The 19,955-nt window shown below is 47.2% G+C and overlaps 1 protein-coding gene across 4 annotated transcripts in view; it reads left to right on the top strand.

Moving 5' to 3' along the window:
- Positions 1–19,955, top strand: part of FLNB (filamin B) — a 130,221-nt gene that overhangs the window by 32,211 nt on the left and 78,055 nt on the right. For all 4 annotated transcript variants that reach the window (XM_084794488.1, XM_084794487.1, XM_084794489.1 and 1 more), the window contains exons 2-4: positions 13,764–14,012; positions 15,519–15,616; positions 17,401–17,548. In XM_084794488.1, the coding sequence (XP_084650614.1) occupies positions 13,764–14,012; positions 15,519–15,616; positions 17,401–17,548 (495 nt within the window). The remainder of the gene's footprint in view (positions 1–13,763; positions 14,013–15,518; positions 15,617–17,400; positions 17,549–19,955) is intronic.

Raw genomic sequence — 19,955 nt, 5'->3', positions numbered from 1 at the left:
GGGCATCTGGAAAAACTGGTGGAGATCTGATTTAGTCTCTTCTAAGACACGTGGCACTCAAGATGATAAAGTTACACAACTAACTTTTGTTTTTTTGTTTTTCAAGTCAAGGTTTCTCTATGTAGCCTTGGCTGTCCTGGACTTGCTTTGTAGACCAGGCTAGCGTCGAACTCACAGCGTTCCGCCTCCCTCTGCCGCCCGAGTGCTGGGATTAAAGGCAGTGGCCACCATGCCCAGCTTTTTCATGAGTTTTAACAATGTAACTAGTGTTTTAGACTGAAATTTCATGGGCATTATCACTTAAGGTATTCCAGGCAGGGATGAGTTGAATTAAGGAAAATACTGGTCGATGGTCCAAGTGGTGAAGGATAGATGGGTCCCGGTTTACAGTGCTCCTGGAATCAAGTGTAGGCAGGACAGTTCTGACCGAGCTTTAGCTGCCTGAGCTGATGTCCTTTCGTTGCTGGGCTAGGGGCAGCTTCAGAGCCACACAGCTGTAGATGAAGTAGTGGCAATAAAGAGATTTGGCGCAGACTGGCTCTCCCTTCGGTCCAGCAGCAGCTGGTGGCTGGGCTAACCCTGTGGAGATTAATCGTGTGTCACTCGCCTGCTCTGCATTTTGGACAGCGTGTCTTAGGAATGTTTAGATGGAGTTTCCTCCACTTAGCAGTGCGTCTGACCTGCTGGATTGGGTCTGTTTATCTTGCTGCCAAGACCATTTGTCACGGGACAGAATACAAGGGTGAGATGATAAATCTCTTTTACAAGGGTGATGTAACCCTGAACATTTTTCTTTCTTCTTTTTTTAAACATCTTTTCCCATTTTTGAAGCATTTGTGACAACTCTGTCCATATATTGGCAACGTCCTTTGTGTGCCTGTTTGGTTCTCCAGGCAAGGATGGTCAACAGCAGGGTTTAGGGTCACTGACCTAAGTTCAAATCCCTGCTTTACCTTTGAAGCTCAGTGACTTTGGACTTAATTTACCCCTTATTAGTCCGGAAAATGGAACAAACAGTGGTATCTCACAGCCTTGTGAGAATTCAAGAAGGTGATTCTACTAGGTCAGGTTGGCAGCTGAGTCTTGCAAGAGTGCTCAGGGGGCTCAGGAAAATGGTGGCGAAGTTCATTTTTGTTGCTGTTGTCTGGGAAAATATGCCTAAAGGCAGCCAGGTGACTGTCTTCTTGCTGTGTCATCTGCGGCATCATCATCCCCCCCCCCCACTCCCCCAAGCTGTTTGGCCTCCGAGGGGGAGGCCATCTCAGGGACTTGGTGCCTCCAGGTGTCCTGGAGGGGGTGTGTCTGTCTGGTGAGCAATGGTGAGCATTTACATTTTCACTGTGAGAAAGGTGAGTGAGGGAACGTCTCAGGAAAAAAAAAAAAAGATGAGTCAGACCGGCAAGGTTTCTCTCAGATAGTGTACCCCCATCTAGGAAAGCTCCTGCCTCCCCTGCCTCCCCCTTCCCTCCTCCACCCACCCTGCTCAGCTGGTAAGCAGCTTTAGTCTCTTCAAGACTGAGCCTGTGCGATGACCTCAATTGTGCACACCCCACCCTTCCCCCCCACAGCTCTCCTTCCCTCACACATAAGCCTACCAAACCCATTGCCTTTATCATGGGATAAAAACTCTTAATTTCCCCATATTCATGCCGTGGCACAGAACCCAGCAAACAGTTTTATTGAAGTTTCTTAGTATGAGCATTTCCATCTTTTGGGTGGTATACATAAAATTTATTCTAAAAGGAATAACTATAATTAATTTTTAAAAAACCCACAAAACCAAACCAGGTTGTGGTGGCACACACCTTTACTCCTAGCACTCAGGCGGCAGAGGCAGGCTCTTGAATATCAGGGCCTGATCCACAGAGTAAGTTCAGGGACAGTCAGGGCTACACAGAGGAACCCTGTCTTGAAAAAAAGCAACCCCCCCCCCAAAAGAAAGAAAGAATGGATGAATGAATAAAAATGTAAAAATGCAAGCAATACAGAAGGGCTTCTTTGCCTTTACCTCTTTAGTGTTCTTGCTAGAGTCCCAGGGGCCAGTGGAGCATGCTCTGTCCTTTGCTGCAGTGTTTCCCTTTCTTCCATAATGTGCCAATGCTCACCCTTGTAGGAGGAACAAACAAATGTTCCTCATTCTTTCTGCAGCAGCCTGCTACTTCTGTTTGTACAGTTTCTTTAACTGCTTGTTGAGGTGGACATTGAAGTGTAGTGACATATTAGGCTGATTTAATGATTAATGATCTTTTAAAATAACACCTCCTCACCCATTTCGAGTTAGACAAAGAAATCTCCTTCAGGATCTTTCTAGAATACTTTGTGCTTCAAATTTAGTTTAGGGAGCCTGAATTTAATTTCCGTCAGCCACGGGATTGTTCTGGAATCTGCTGGTAGGGTCCGGGTGGCCTGCAGAGTTTAGCAAACTAGCAGGTTGTTCAGCAGCTCATGAAGCAAAGAACATCTTGATTCTATCAGCCTTAATTCAGGGTCCCTGATGGTTCCCACTCTTGTAGTTGTTAGCAGATGGAATGTTCTTCTGTGTGGAAGGCCAAGTTCTGGGGCAATCAGTGGTGAGCAGTCTTTACTTTTTATTTTACTTTATTTTATTTTATTTTTTGAAACAGGGTTTCTCTGTGTTATCTCAGCTGCCCTGAACTCAGTTTGTAGACCAGGCTGGCCTTGAACTCACAGTGATCTACCTTCGCCTGCCTCCCAAGTCCTGGGATTAAAGGCGTGTGCCACCACACCTGGCTAATGAGCAGTCTTTAACCTGCATAGGACAGTAGGGAACCTTTCTTTCTCCCAGTGCTGATGGCATACCATCGGTTCCCATTACTTGTGCGTGCTGACATTTTTTACTGTAGGAATAGTAGTATTCACTGTAGCCCTGCTACCTGCTCTACTGCAAGGTGTCACAGTGGCTTGATATGGTGAGCCCAAGTGAAAGTAGGCCACTCTTAGCCCCACAGTTACCAGGTCACTGCACTTTGGGGGATGAATGATCGGGGCTTTCCTGACCCCAGGGCAGAGCATGTGAGCTTCTATCTGTGCCGTCACTAACTGCCAGTCGCTCTCATCCTTAGGTTACTTGGCCACCAGTTATTTCACTAAATGACCCGCTCCCCCCCTTCCCCATAACCCCAAGCACACCTCCTCCCATGCTTTTTACCCAGAGATGTTGGACACAGGGCATGTTACCTGCGATGAGACAGCCAGTCTCTGGGGGGGGGCAGATGTGTTCAGAGATCAAAAATCGTAAACTGAGAGTACAATTTCAGCTGCCATTTAAGCTAAATCATGCCGTGGGATCCTGTGCCACCCCAGACGTGTCGTGTGGGGAGGCGGAACCAGCGCGTGGTCATCTCTCTTCTGCAAATTTCTTCCCTCCGACTTCATTCTCTTTCTGTTGAAGTTGGGAGCCAGCTGATCTAAATTATTTTGTATTTCCCTCAGCTTTATTCCTATTCACCACTTTACATGGGAAGTTTTGTTCCCTTTTATTGCTCCTTCATAACCTTTGGGCGGCCTGCCATCTCCCTAGTAGGCTTGCATGACTTGTAACATGAGCTGCATTATTTGAGGGGAATGCAAACCAAGAAAGCCACCTTGATCTGATTCTGTAACTAGATTCAACGTTTACAAGTGTAATCGAATGAACACCCATCTCTTCCTGTTCACCATTGTTATTTCTACTCTTGACGGATGTGCACATACGTATGTGTTTGTATAGGCCAAAAACCCATAGTGTAGTATGGGGAATAAAAAGCCAAAAGTTACCAGGTTTTCCCTTGACTTGTTCTTCGCTTGTGTTATCCAGTACACTCTGTTCTCTTCCTGGACTGTTTTAGAGTAAGTTTCATTTTTTTTTCTTGTTTAAAATTTAATTTGTATCCAGCACAAGGCCCAATGCTTACAAGACAGTTAGGAAATTTTTGTTGGACCTGAGAACAGAAGAAGAGAAAGAGCAGACAGGGCTTTCAAGAATACAAGTAAGCCTAAGTAGTATTTTCCAGAGAAAAGGGCAGGGTAGCAGGTTTGGATTTCCTTGGGTACACCGTCTCTTCCAAGGTTGGCTGTAGATGCGTCTCCGTCCAGCAAAGAAGCAATATGCAGGGACTTCCCGGATCAGTGGAATCCCAGGTCCCCGGAAGGTCTTGGCTGAGAAAAAGGGACTGATAAAACAGGTCTGACTCATTGCTGGCATCTCCTTTGCCTTCCGTTGCCGCTCTGCATGCACTGTCCGCTGTGTTTCCTTCCAGAGCCCTGCAGGTCTGCACAGTAAATATAAACGGAACTAGTTGAAGTCCATATGCTCTGCCTGTGGGTCGGCAGCCTGGTTCGCATCCTAAGCACATGGGACTCGTGTGGGTCGGCAGCCTGGTTCACATCCTAAGCACATAGACTGACCAGCTATAGGACCCTCAGTCTCCTCATCTGCAGAATAAGAATAATGACTTATCGCCTGTTGTGATACAAACAGATTCAGAGTAATGGCTTTTTCTCTATTATCTCATTTGTAAAATGAGGATGAGCCATCAAAGCCACCCTCACAGGGTCTTTGTTACAGGGAAGGACTTCAGGGTGCACAGGGCGTGGCCCTGGGAAGACTATGGGCAGGGGTAGGAGAGTGCGGGGCACAACTGCTGTCATGTTGTTGACCACAGGAGGGATGCTTATGGGGTCTTTCAGGCCTCTTTCTCATGTGCCCTCCTTTTCTTTTGTGGGCTGCACATTCAGGCAGCCTAACTCAGGAAGAGCGGAACTCCTAGTGAGTGAGCTGCATTTCAGTGGAGGCCTGTCTACATGACAAGCTGAGGCGGAGCCAGTAGGTCTCAGCGGGGGTGGGGGTGGGGGTGGTGGGGGGGATGGCTCCATTCACAGCCAGCATTTGTTATTTCAGCTGGACATATTCTCAGAGCCGTGGTGGCTGGGGGCTGTGCCTGCCATGCTGTGGCCAAGCTTCATGTACTTGTGCTGGGGTGTAACCCAGAGTTCCCAGTGGCTATATTCTGCTCTGTGACTCATGAGCACGCTCCGAGGAGTCCTTTGGGGGGGGGGCTTATCTTGTTAGCCAACCAGAAACCGTGTGGTGTCAACAGAGTGGGCTTATCCAGGGAGTGATAGCTTTGAGCTGAGATACAAAGTTGAGAAATTCAGACCATTTTGGGGGTATCCTTTATTTGCCCCCTTCTTCTACAACTTTCCTAACGAGGTTCTAATCTTCATCCTAATGTTTGGTAGGCTCGTTTTGAGACATGATTTTACTGCACAGTGCCCTAGTGCGCAACTCAATGTGTAGTATCCCAGGCTGGCCTGGAATTAGAGATCCCAGGAATATGATAGAAATGAGGACAAGATCAATCCGGTGTATGGTTGGAAGGGAGGTTTTTATTGGAGGCACAAGGGAGAGTATAGAGAGGCTTCTGGAAGAGTCCAGAGCAGGGAGAGGAAGTCCTACACTGAACAGGGCCGGCTGACTGGGCGTGACCAAGAGAGGAGTAGGAAGAGAAAGAAGAGAGCAAAGAGAGGGGCAAAAGAGGGGACCCAGAGAGTGCCATGGCCGAGATGGCTGGGTTATATAGGAATGGGGAGCTGGAGGAACAGGGCGCTCGTGAGCCTGAGAAGCGAGGTGTGGGGGTGAAAGAGCAGAGAAAGGCCACAGATACCGAGTGAGCCTGGAGTGTGCTTTGGTGTGCTGATAGGAGCCAGGGTTAGCTACTGAGCTTCTTTTGGGCCTGACAACTTATACCCTTTTCTATGCTGTTTAATATGTTATCACTTAGTCTAATATCAGCTTTTATTGCTGAATATAAACTAATTCTTAAGTGAATTTAAAGAAAGAAAACTTTCCAAAGTACTGTTAGGGAAGGGAAGAAGTTACCAAATATTGAAAATGTAACTTACAACACAATACCAAAGCCAGGTGGTGGTGGCCCACACCTTTAATCCCAACACTCAGGAGGCAGAAGCGGGTGGGTCACTGTGAGTCTGAGGCCAGCCTGATCTAAAGATTGAGTTCCAGGACAGCCAGGGCTGTTACACAGAGAAACCCTGTCTCAGAAAAACAAAACAAAAAACACAATAAAAACCATGGCCGGCCATGGTGGCACACACCTTTAATCCTAGCACTTGGGAGGTAGTGGCAGACGGATCATGTTTGAAAGCTTAACTAACACAAGACTTTCTGAATACACTCTAGAATAACCCAACTGCAGTGGGTGTATACAAATCCACTCAGAAGTCCCTACTAGACGCCGAGCAGTTTGTGAGTAGGAAAGAGAACTAGAAATCCAGCTGACCCCAGCTTCCTGGCCTCACTTTATTGTGGTCTATACTGAAATAGACCCACGTGACCTTAGGTCATGTTAACTGCTGTAACAAAGAGGCTTACGTGAGTGTGTGGTGGTGGGTGGGGTTGAACTGATGGGGTGATGGACAGCAATATCAGGAGCATCACTGGAAAAGAATGAAAATTTGTTGTTGTTGTTGTTTTCGATCTGATCCCTGATTCTGGTGGCCTTTGTTTGTTTGTTTGTTTGTTTGTTTTCCCAGTCCTCCCACAATCAGCTCATAACTGAGGTAGGTGCAAGGCTATGGCTGGCAGTTAAAGAGATATCCACCCAGGGCTACAGTGATGGCGTACTTTACTTTTGCCCGCTGTCCGTTGCCAGCAGCTAGGCCATTGAAGTCCAGAGAGGCTGGGAGAACCATCCTTCTGGAAGCCACATGTCTAGGATGAGAGAAGGGGAGGAAGGATTTTCAGTGTCCTTTGCCACAGATGCTCTCCAGTCATCAGGGTCGTGAGTCACCGGGCTCTAAGTCTGCTTTGTTGGTTTGAGGCCTCAGAAAGACGCCAGAGTACAGAGAGGAGCGAAGCTGGCCTCACTCTTAATCTTCCTGGGCCCCCCTGGCATGGTCCATCTGTGGTGTGAATAGACAGGCCATGCATAGTATACCAGAAATAGGACCCTGGTCTTGGCAGCTGGCCAAGATGGATCAGATCTTCTTTAACCAAGACTCAAGGCTTCATCCTTCTAAATTTTTCACTGAGGGACTGGAGCGATTGGTCAGTTTGTTTCCTTTCATTCCAGATTTCCTCTTGTTTGATCACCTGAAGACTATAGGCATGGTTTGTGGGGCTTCAAAGCAAGTCGACCTCACAATGCCAGTGAGCCTCAAGCCTGGCCATGTCTGGCCCATGAGCCCAGGACGTCTCTGCAGTCCAGGGTTCCTTGGGAACAGCCCCATACAGGAAACTGCTGCTGCAGGCTCACCAGGCACCTAAGGCCAACAGGAAGCCCCACTGTAAGGCTCGAGGGCTCCACTCTGGCTTCTGAGCTGTGTCCTGTGAGTCCCAGTGTTGATAAGAGTGCGTGGAGGTCAGCGAGGTCAGAGGACAGTGGAAACAGTACTCAATGAAAACCGGCTGCAGAGACACCAAGAGGCAGTGAAATTGCAGCAGTGGGAACCCGCAGCATGCTATGCTCGAATCACCCAAGTTCCCAGGTGAGGGGACTGGAGTGTAGGGAGAAGAGGCGGAGTCGAGAATACTCACACAACCTGTCCTTCCCGGCCTCTCCCTGACCTTCCTTCTAGGCTTAGAAGAAAAGGCGGGTAGGGAGTTCCGGGCCAGCAGCGTTGGGGGCCATAGACTAGACACCATGAAATCAGGACATCCTGTTAGCTCTGGCCCAGAAAGTCAGCCCTGAGTACCATGTTCCTTCTGCAAGGTTCAGCACCTGGCTCGTCTCTGGGAAGGAGGGGGACGGGAGGGACTCTCAGGCTGTGTGGGTCTTACCTGCTCAGCTCCCACGTGTCACACGTCATGGAGATCTCATACATGCAGCAGCATGGTGGTCAGTGGGGGCTGTTCCTGCTAATGGAGCTGTGGCCCTTCTGATGAGTGGCTTGGCTCAGAGAAGTGACAAGCAGGCCATGCACCAGGCACTTGTTTTTGTCTCTGTTTAGAAATGGCACTTGAGGTAGGCTTCAGGCTCTCCCAGAAGACTGCTTGGCACAGTAGGAGAGTTGTAGGTGAGTGAATTCAGGAGGGGGCAGAGTTAGACCTACTAGGCACCTACTTACTGTGTGCCAGACGTCACTCTCAGCTCTTGCTCTTCTCTGGCCTTACTCCTCATACCTCCCTATCAAGTTGTTGATTATGGTGGTTGCTATTGTCAGATGCGGAGAATAAAGCTCAGATGAGCTGCCATATTGTCCAGAGAGAGAGAGAGAGAAATCTGGTTGAGCTGCTGGCTCCGCAGCTGATTCTCTGTTGTTCATTTTTTTTAGCGCCATATATATTTGTTGTACTGAGCAATGGATTTTGGCTTTTTGTCCATATATATATATATATATATATATATATATATATATATTTCAGGCACTCTGACCATATTCACTCCCATTACTTTACTCACCCTCATCTCTGCTAGTTCCCTTAATCGTGTGTGTGTGTGTGTGTGTGTGTGTGTGTGTGTGTGTGTGTGTGTGCATGTCCGTCCATACTCCCTAGTTTCCATATAGGAAAGAAAAATGCAGTATTTTTCTTTTTCCTTATTATGATGTCTAGCTTTATCTTTCCTACAAATGGCACGATTTGTATATTTATTCTACATCACGCGCGCATGCATACACACACACACAGCACACACGTAAACACACACACACACACACCATTTTCTTTTTCCACTGGTGGAAACCTAAGCTGACTTCGTAACTCGGTTATTCTGAGTCACAGAGCAGCAAACATGGATGAACAGGTGTCTCTGTGGCATGCTGACATGGTTTCCTTTGGCCGTGTATCCCGGGGTGATTGGCAGAGCTTAATCATGGGCTGTGAGTTTTTAGCTGTTTTCGAAACCTCTGCACTGCCTTCCATAGAGGCTTCTGTAGTTTACATTCCCACCAACATTTTGTAAGGTGCCCTCCTCCCTCCTCCCCCTCACCAGCATTTGAAGTTGGTTTTCTATGTTTGTTTGCCTTTGTGTATACAAGTGTTCCATGCGCGTGCAGTGCCCTTGGAAGTCAGAGAGGGCATCAGATCCCAGCAAACTGGAATTGGAGGCAGCCATGTGGGTGCCGACACCCAAACCTGTCCTCTGCAAGAGCAGCAAGTGCGTTAACCACCTCTCAGACCCTTGTGTTCTCGTTTTGTTTTGTTTTTCGTGTTAGCCATTTCTGACTGGAGCGAAGAAGGACTCCACAGTTTTCCTTTGCTTTTCCTAGTGGCTAAGCATGCGGCAGGTACTCCGATGTGTTAGCCCTCGCAACTTCCTAGCAGGTAACAGTTGCTGAGTGTGCAGAGAGCAGAGAGTAAGGAATTCTGTTTCCCTGGCCCTCGCCACTCTCTTCACTTCTTACTTCCTGGAGTCATTTGTTGCCTGTTTGTGGCCCCGTAGCCAACTGTCTTGGGGCCAAAAGATGACCTATTGTTCTCATTCAGAAGAGTACAAATGTGGACTGTTCTCCACCCACATCTGTCCTCAAGGCTTACTAACTACCCCTGCCATCTTGGTTAATCATTGGCAGCCAGGTGAATGCCTCAGGAACTCCAGCGGGGTGCTGGTACATCACTAGATGGAGGAGGCAGGGCTGTATCGGTCTAGTGTTTGGGATCAAATGTCCTGCAACAGTCGGCCCTTGTTGATGAGAGCTGAGAGAGGCGAAAGGCCCTTCAAGGAAGTACTTAAAAACTTCTGCAGAATGCTAAAAAAAAAAACCCCTGGTATTCACCTCAGAATTGGCCCCATTCCACATATAAATGCTCCTTAACAAGAGCTAGAGGACGGAGACAGAGTGATATAAATGTATCCCATTGTAGAATTTGCAGGAGTTCAAATCGACTTTCTAGCTATTAAAAAGGGGGGGGGGGGGGGAAGCAGCGCTGTTATTTTAAAGTAACTGGATAATTGTAGGTAGTTTGAGAAAGTGTTTGTGGCTTGAGGGTTTGTGTTGTCAGTAGCCACGGTAGTTATGTGGGAATTGTGATTGGTCAGCTTTGGGGAGGAGAAGCACATGGCCAGGTTCCAGTCCGTGGAAATCCAGGCAGAGTCTGGGAGGTTGGGCAGGCATGCTGGGCGTTGGCTTGTTTGGTTCCTGAAAGCAAGAGGCCCTGCAGCCTTGGACTGTGGGTGTGCTGCCATCCGCTTGGTCTTTTCCTTTCTTGTGAGTCAGAAGGAGCACTCCCTAGCACACCAGCTCTTCAGCAATGACCAGACACACACACACTGGGATGCCCTCGCAGCATTTCCCCTTTAAGGCACGCTGTGGGAGTCTCCTGTTTCCTGTGGATGGGAACTGGGGAGGTCTTTTGGGCAAGTTGCCACCTTTTTATTGTTCTAAGAGCTGGGCTAAACATTTGAACCTTTACCTGTCAAAGATCACTTTTGGCATGAAGCCTGTTTTCCTTCCAGCTTCTTAGACTGGCGGGGTGAAGGTCTGGTGTATCCCAGGAAGGCCGTGAAGAGGCCCTTCCTGTTAGGACACCCACTTTGGACTCATTGGAAACAGAAGTTGAGGGTACTGTATATTTCATAACTTTGGCTCAGATTTTGACAGGGTCATACTTCCCCAAAATCTGCCCCCAAAAGGGCTTTGCTTTCTCCTTTAGAGCAACATGTGCAACCTGCATACAAATAGAACCACCACCTGACTTTAGGTCGTAAGTGTGCCCAAACACTTACGCATGGGTTTTGAGACAAGGTCTTGCTGTGTAGCCCAGGCTGGGCGTGAACACACTGACTTTGACCACCTGAGCATCCTCCTGCCTTGGCCTCCCTGGTGCTGAGATTACAAGTGCGTGCTCCCACACACCCAGCTCAAATTTGCCATTTTTCTTCTAGTGCCAGAGATTGAACCCAGGGGGGCCTTTCACATGCTAGGCAGGCATGCAAGCCTGCTTTGGAAAAGCTCCTATTTTACAGAGCTGTGGGGAGTTTGAGTTTTACGGGCTTAATGCTTGAGGTAGAACAAGGTTTCTTAGCCCCCACAATGCAGTTGGGCTGCCATCAGTCAGTATCTTACTAGACATACATATTATGTGGTTTAGTCTGTGTTCAAGTGCCTCATGGATGAGGAAAGCTGATCCCCACCCAACCCATCCCCACTCCCACTGCCACCGACATCCCCACCCCATGGTCCTGCTATGGAGTGGAAGGCAGGAGGTCTGGTCGCTGGTCCTGCTGTTGAAGGAAAGGATCCTAGCACACATGTGGTTGTGCATGTAGCACCACCAGCCTTGGGGCGGTGTGTGTGTGGGGGGTGTACCATAGTGTAGTCCACATGGAGACAGGGTGAGCGTTCTCACAGGCAAGGAAATTCAGAACGTGAAGCAGGCCTGTCATGCAAGGAAGTTGTCATCTTGGAACAGGCCAACTTTGAACCTGGGTATAGAGTATGTGGTTGAGTGGATGTGACAAGGATCAGGCCAACTGAATGCTGTGTGTTTAGGGTCTGTGGGCCTATGGACAACAGGTAGTGTCAGTGAGTTTGGAAGAACAGAAGTACTCAGCAAAAACATGGTGTTGAGGCTGTGTGTGTAAATGGCCGTTCATCTTCATGGCTCTCAGACATACCAGGAAAGGGAGAAGCTGCCCATCTATAGGAAGGTGCAAAAAAAATTGTCAAGAGATGCCATAGGGAGAGATGACATAATGTAAAAACTTTACCAGAGATTGAAGGGGATCTCAGAAGTTAGGATATTTTCAGCGTGGGGCCCCAGTAGAAAAGGGATGGTTCTTGATGTTTGTGGAAGGAAGGGAAAAGAGCAATCCTAAAGATAGTGTTTAAATTTTGTTGAGTGCAGGTGCAAGGTGGAAGGACAGAGAGCCAGGCATGTGGTACATGTGCATAATCCGACATCTGGGAGGCAGAGGCAGGAGGACCGCAGATTTGAGGCCAGCTTCCGCTACAGTACAAGAGTCTGTCCCAGAAAACAAACAAAAAGGAGGCGAGAGCTGCCCAGGGTATTGGCAAGCGCTCGGAGTCAGGGAAAGGATGAGAAGGGAGCCCCTGCCTAGGCTCGTCACTAGACGCTTTGCCTGCTTGCGTTAGCTTAACTACCTTCTGGGTGAGTGACTGAGCAACAGACAGGAACATGATTGATAGCTCAGCATCGGTGAGATTAAAGGGAAGCCGCCTTCTTAAACCTAAAGGTAGGAATGTAAACAGAAACAAGTTTTTATAAGGAAAAGATGACTAGGAGATAATTACCAGTGAAAAGAAACCTTTAAAGCTTGTGCAGAAAAATATAAAGCCAGGATAGCAAGCGAGATGTTAGTACAGGCTGTACACCATTGTTAGTTCTGGGACACGAATACCTTTTATTGTCTGCATTTCTGAAATGGTTCTTTAAAATGTTAAGCAATAAAAACAAACATCAATTTAACATTATTTTATCGTTTTAAAATTATGCATCTGTATGTATGCATGTAAGTTCCGGTAACCTTGCAGCTAAGGCGTTGGGGGTCTCCCTGAAGTTACAGGTTAATGTGAGCCACACATCGGTGCTAGGAACCCGAGTCAGGCCCTTTAGAAAAGCAGTATGTACTCTTAACTGCTGAGCCATTTCTCCAGCCTTGGAAGCTTCGATTTCAATTGAAAGAAACACCACCAGGAACTCAGGTACAGCAGTGGGATAGACCAACTCATGAGTAACAGCATCCTGGAGGCTTGTAGAAGAATATAAATGTCATTTAGCTTAAGAAGTTGTAAGTTACTTGTGAATTAACTCATTTCAAGGTGGAAGAATCCTCAGGTCATTTCTTCCTTTATGTTATTACATTAATGTATGTATGTATGTATTTTTGTGTGTGTGTGTGTGTGTGTGTGTGTGTGTGTGTGTGTGTGTATGTGTGTGTGTTCATGTGCTTAGAGAATAGAGGACAGCCTCCTTCCATCTTCCATCACGTGGGTTCCAGGGACTGAACACTCAAGCTTGGCAACACGATTTTACACATTAAGCCATCCTGATAGTCCCTCAGATCATTTCTTAGTGTCAACATGTATGCAGCCCTCTCTTTGAATTTCTTCTACATTTAAAGAGGGAACTGTACAAAACTCTCAAGTTCCCTGTACAGGATCAATTCTTTCTTTCAGGCAGCTTGGCACAGAGGGGGCAGCTAGAACACACACACACACACACACATGTGTGCGCGTGCGCGTACGTATTAGAGCATTCCATTTTGTTATGTCTCTTCATTAATCTCTAATAGTCAAAGTTTCTTCTACATCTCCCATTGTATTTAAATGTCAGTCCTAAGCCTATAATCTACCTCAAAGCTTTTGATCACTTGTCATCTTCATATAGATTTGTTTGTCTAGGCTGAGCTAGGGCCTCATCTGTGCCAGTGCTACTTTGTTGCTGATCTATGTCATCCATGTTTCAAACACTGGTTTCCTTAAAATTTAAAACCCTTTTTCTTTGTATGGAAAACTTTAAGCTTGCAGAAATGTATTGGCAATAATATAACACATCCTAATGATCCAGGCCAGTAGTTAATAAACAGCTTCGATTGCTGCTGCCGTCATTCTGTTTCCAGATGTTTTGAAGCATGCGTGCGCGCGCGCACACACACACACACACACACACACACGTGTGTGTGTGTGTATGTGTGTGTGTGTCCAACACTGCAACCTTTACCGCTCAAGTGTCTCAGTGCAGTTCCCTGTGGATGGCGGCTTCATTTACTTTCCACAAAGAGTTTGACCCACGCTTGTGTAACGCAGAAGAAGAATGACCAAGCAATGTCTTGTCTTGCCAGACAGTAAAGCCATTGTGGACGGGAACCTGAAGCTCATCTTGGGCCTGGTATGGACTTTGATCCTTCACTACTCCATCTCCATGCCCGTATGGGAAGATGAAGGGGATGATGATGCCAAGAAGCAGACGCCAAAGCAGAGGCTGCTGGGATGGATTCAGAACAAGATCCCATACTTGCCCATCACCAACTTTAACCAGAACTGGCAAGACGGCAAAGCCCTAGGAGCCCTGGTAGACAGCTGCGCTCCTGGTAAGTACATATAGGTGCCTAAACCACCCAGAGTAGGAGCATGGTGGCCCCATAGCTGGGTTTCTGGAAGAAGGGTTGTTTGTGGTAGCTGCTATGGGTCTCCTGGTTTTAGTCCATCGTAAGGCAGGAGATGAGCCACAAATGGTTCTGTGTGCTCTCCCAAAGGTAGGCATTCTAGGTCTGTCCATATAGGTTTGCTAGTTATTCAGATCGCCAGAAAAGCTCCAGGGCCCGAACTTTGAGAGAGCTTTGGGGTTATGGTCCACCAGACTCCAGGCGTGTGTCTTCCCACATTGGTGCCTTGTTTCCTGTTGGCTTAAAGAAAACATGTGGCTCTCTTCAGTGGCTTGGCAGGGGACTCTAAAGCCTTCTGCCCATTGGAAAGTGACCATTGTTATTAACTACTAGCTTGACTATATATGGCCTTCTCTGCCCCTTTCTCTCGTATTGCTGTGGATTAGCAGTTGGTGTGGGTCCAGACAGAGCCTTTTCCACCCTGGATGGGCTCTTTTCTAAGTGGTTGAGTGGACACCAAGATGTAATTATCCTCACTAGAGGGCTTAGATTGATGGGTAGAGTTTGTTGGCCCATGCTCAGTAGAAAAACTAGAACCAGTGTTTATAGCCACTCCCCAAATTATTTTTATAAAAGAACCCCTTACTTTAATAATTGCACATTTTTTTCCCATTTTCTGAGTGTTCTACAAGAGCTGGGCACACTAACACTGAGCAAGACAGTATAGCCTCAGCGTGCTCAAAGAAGAATTCACTAATGTCAGGTAGAAAGGGGGCAGGGGGCGTCATCAAAGCCTCATTCCTCCTTGAAAGCCTATAAACCTGAATATTCCAGAATATTCTAGCAAACGGACTGTCGAGCTGGCTCAAGGGTAAATGGCCTTGTCATCAATTCTCAATGACCTGAGTTCAATCCCTGGTACCCACAGGGAGGAAACTGACTCCTGGGCACCGTGGTATGTGCCTGTGTCCATTCACTCATGCATGCATACAGATAAATAAATGTAACTTTTCACCCGTCTTTTTTAAGACATGGTTTCCCTGTGTGGCCCTGGCTGTCCTGGAACTCACTCTGTAGACCAGGCTGGCCTCGTACTCACAGATCTGCCTGCTGGCATGCTCCTTAGCTGTCATACCTTTTGCCCCTCAGGTGTACAGTTTGTTAAGCTGCTCTCAGAAATGGCTGAGTTAGGGCACCGGAGAGATGGCTCAGCCAGTCGAGAGTACTGATTGCTCTTCCAGAGGTCCTGAGTTCAACTCCCAGCAGCCACATGGTGGCTCACAACCAACCATCTGTAATGGAATCTGATTCCCTCTTCTGGTGTGCATGAAAAACAGAGCGCCCATGTACATAAAATAAATAAATCTTAAAAAAAAAAAAAAAAAAGGAAATCGCTGAGTTAAAAGACTAAATGGTTTGGTTACCAGTGCATGCCTTCTTTAATCTCTTTGTCAACTAGTGCTAAAAGCACCTTTCATGTGTTGTGAACAGGTCTGTGCCCAGACTGGGAATCCTGGGACCCGCGGAAGCCGGTGGATAACGCCCGAGAAGCCATGCAGCAGGCGGACGACTGGCTGGGTGTCCCACAGGTATACACAGGCATGGCGTGACCCAGGGGACTGCTCCCACCCACTGACTTGTTGCCGGCAGTCTGGATACTTTTCTGGGTCAAACCACAGTCTGACCTTGTTGGCAGTCAGCCTTTAAAGAGCCTTGCCTCTGGCACTCTCCCACCGTGTCAGCGAATCCATAATGATAGGTTCTTGTGGATTTAGTAGCTTATAGATCATTCAGAAATCTGCACGTCACAGGCTGGCAAGTCCTTCCCCTCCCCTTTCCTCCCTTAACACTTTTCTCGTCTCTTTTTCTCACCTCCTATGTTCTTTCTTACTAAATAGTCCAGGCTGGCCTTGAACTCCTGCTTTCCCATTTCAGCCTCTAGAGTGCTGAGAGTTCAGGTGCGTGCCACTACGTATTTTCTTTTTCTTTCTTTCTTTCTTTGGTTGTTGTTGTTGCTGTTGCTGCAGAGCTTTTGAAGGCTTTGAACCCCAATCAGAAAGCATGGTCTTTAACTAAAGTGGACTCATAAGGAGCTACCAGTATTTTGACTGTTTTTAAACATACATAAAAATAATTTCAATCTGATATTTAGAACTTTTTTAAAAAATGTAAATCAAGATAGCTAAAACCCCCATTAGTGGAGATTGGGTCAGAGTTTCCATCCTCCGATCTGTCACCCTCAGGAAATGCCGCGTTACAGTTCTCATCCCCCTTTCAATCTGACGCCACCTCTTTGTGATGTTCTGTGATCTTGGGTACTATAAAATTATTATAGGAGTTTCTGGAGAGAGATAGGGAATTGGTGCATATTTTGCTTTTAATAGGCTATTTTGTAGACAACTGTTCAAAACCTCAGTGGCTGTTTTGTTCTTCACCACTAACCATCACAGTGTTTGGGGTGCATTCTCTCATCTCTTCGTTGCATCTGGTTGGTGTGGCTCATGATTGCAGCTCCTTCTGCTCTGAGGAGGTGTAGCACGCCACCGTGCATCCTCACTGGGGACAGGGAGGACCTTGCCTGTTAGGACTAGGTAAGATAGCGAATCAAGGGTGCTAAAAGCTTCAGGCTGGTTCCCTGTCCAACCTGGATCCAGCATAGCTCCTAAGCAGAGTGTCAGGAGAACCCCTCTCCCCCCGCTCAGTATTTTATTTTTATTTTCAGAGGCCAGAGTGGAGTTACAGGCTCTTGTGAGCTGCTGGGAAACGATCCTCTGCACAAGTGGTATCCACTCCTCAAAACTGAGCCATCTGTCTAGGTCTTAAAGGTTCCTAACATATTAAGACCATGTGCCGAATATGTTGTCCGCTGTTGTCTTGCTTGGCTTTTGAGCCAGGACCTCACTATGAATCTCAGGCTAACCCCAAACTTGCTATCTTCCTGCTCAGCCTCCAGAATGCAGAAGCTGTAGGTGTGCACTACCTTTCTTGTTGGTTTTCTTCGTTAATTGTTATCAGCACAGAGATGTGTACACAGTAGATGGGCAGAAGAAGAGGCCTGTTTGTGTGCTTCAAAGACATTTCCAGCACCTTATTGGGGTACATGTTTCTTTTCCCTCCTGTACCTTTTCCCCTTTCTAGAACACTGGACCAGGGCAGTGAATAGGAAGTCTTGGGCGGGCCATGGATCTCTAGAAATTACATACAGATTTTTGGGAGACGGTCTCCCACCTTACAAAGGAGTCAACAACCTGTGTATGTTCAGACACTGGTCTTATGATTTTAATGTGATGCCATTTGTTTCATTTTATTTGTGGCATTTGGTTTAAGGGAGCTTTCAGTGTCAGAGCGGTCACCTACCCTGTTGTCATTCTAGGTCATCACCCCTGAGGAGATTATTCACCCGGATGTGGACGAGCACTCTGTGATGACCTACCTGTCTCAGTTCCCCAAAGCCAAGCTCAAGCCAGGCGCTCCCCTTAAACCCAAACTCAACCCAAAGAAAGCCAGGGCCTATGGCAGAGGTAAGTGCTGGCCTCGTTGGATCTGATGCGTGTTCTCGGGTGTTAGCACTGCGAGGGATAGCCTCAGGATCAGGAGGCTGAGGAGATGGTGCTGTCAGTAAGGGCTTCTTGTGCAAGCATGAGGGCCTGAGTCTGGATCCCCAGCCCCTACCTAAAACCCAGGTGTAGCGGCACACCCCAAGTGTTTTCTCGAGATGGTGAAAGACTGTTTCAAGACACAATGGTGTAAGGTTTAATCTGTCAAGATAACCCGGGTCTCCTTTGTAAAGTGAGCAAGCAAGTGAGTGTGCGTGCACACGCGTGTGTACATTTTTATTATGACCACCTTATTCAGTCTTGAGAATCTGAGGCTTTCCTGTAGTACAGTATACTGAATTTGCTGCTTTTGTAGCCTTAGGAAATCTGGTGCTTTCACTTAAGAACCACAGCCTAGTCCACAGGTCACTAGTCGGGTGGGGGTGGGGCAAGAGCCTCAGCCGCACTGCCGATTCATTTCTGCTGCCAGGCAGAATCCGCTTCAGGTTTCCAGATGTGGTGGGAGCTATTGTTGATTCCTGGCGGACACTTCTTTGCTGAAACATCCTGTTTATGACTCTCACTGCTAGATGCTCAGCACCTGTAGCTGGCTGGTCAGAGCCATTTCGGGCCTCCGGTCTGTTGAGCTCAGCCGCTGATGTGAAGCACACTGGTTTTTTTTTAAGGAGGATAGTTGACAGCTGGATTGTGGTAGACTGTGTTCCCTTGTAAGTCTCTGCTTTGGGAGGCCGAAGCTAGAGAATCTCGGCTTCAAGGCTGACCAGAACACCAGCGAACAAGCCAAAGGGGTAAAACAGCGGCAACATGGCCTTGAGTTTGATTTCTGGTAAGATTAGTGCAGCCGTCTCCCTTTCTTATAAAGAAGACAAGAAGTGCGTTTTATTTCTTAATTGGAGTGATACTTACATGCACACTTTGGCGCACACCCACTTGTCAGTAAGGGGTGCACAACTTTGAAGGGCCTCTCTTCCCATTGCCCATTGGCATCTCCAGTTGCTCTCTCTGAGCCATAACCCAAGGTGATCAGTGCTGTGAGGAACCTAAAGATGCTTTCTTAATGCAAAAAAAGCTACAGATAGCTGTATGACTCTCATGTCAACATACTGACCGAGGCATAAAGTGCTTGTTTGTAATAACCTTATCACTGGCTCTCTGGTTTCCTCACTGTTACTGTGAGACGGTTTCCTTCCATGGTGCTATCTTCCAGAAAATGACTGCTCACTGTAGTTCAGGAATGTGGCTGTTCCCATTTCCTTCTTTTTAAGTGTTATGAATGCTGGGAAAAAAAACAAGCCGTTTTCGTCTCATATTTGTTTATGCATAAGTTTGTTTTTACATTTTCTCTTCATGATAACTGTTCGGAGAACGTCCCGGGGCATTAAGCACACCCACAAGTCATAGGACTATCATCATCACTCTTCCTCTTCGGAGCGTTTTCAACTTTCCGCTATAAAACACCCGGGCTGACTAAACAAGCTCTCCCCTCTCTTCCTCCCCTTTCTCCTGGCACCCTCTCTTCTTGACGTGTCTGAATTTGTGTGGGTATCTCACAGAAATGGAATGGTGCGCTGGGTGACTTTGCTGTCCAGACTACCTCACTTAGCATAATGTTTTTAGAATTTTTTTTTTAACATTATCACACATATCACCCTCTTCTTTGTCCTCCTCCTCCTCCTCCTCCTCCTCCTCCTCCTCCTCCTCCTCCTCCTTCTCTGTATCTCTGGGTGTCCTGGAACTTGCTCTGTAAACCAGGCTGGCCTCAAACTCACAGAGATCTAATTGCCTCTGCCACCACTTGGCTCTTCCTTCCTTTTCTATGGGTGAGTGATATTCTATTATTGTGCGAGCTTTATTTGGTTTATTCATTCATTTACTTACAGGCATATGCATTGTTCCACCTTTTAGCTATTGTGAACAATGCCGCCAAGAACGTGGAGGTACTGGGATCTTTTGGCTATAAACCTAGACATAAAATTTGATGGTTCATATTGTGAGTCTATGCTTAACTTTTCTCCTTTTAAAACAGGAAGGCAATGTAGTCAGTTCGGGTGATGGGGCCACAACACAAGGCAACATAAGAGGGGCGGTGAGATACAACCTTCTTTCTTGGTGAGGTGAAAGTCAGGCCAGTTGTGCTGCATTGCTTACTATGTTTCTGTTGCTCTGACTGGGAATGGAGAATACTCTACACGGCTTAGTTTCTAAAAGGGTTCAGAGGTTTGTTTCATCCTGTGTATGTTGAATAGATTTCCTGTTGAGGCCAGTTAGCACTTGCAGATCCATCTGCTGAGCTCTGAGTTGCCCTGTGTGAATGGGGTGAGAGGGCTTGTGGTCTTCGTGTGAGGCTCCCTTCTGGGGTTCGTGTCCACTA

The sequence above is a fragment of the Acomys minous genome (assembly GCF_964271855.1).
Source record: "Acomys minous genome assembly, chromosome: 9".
Taxonomy (NCBI): Eukaryota; Metazoa; Chordata; class Mammalia; order Rodentia; family Muridae; genus Acomys; species Acomys minous.
This window is presented reverse-complemented; position numbering and strand designations above follow the sequence as displayed.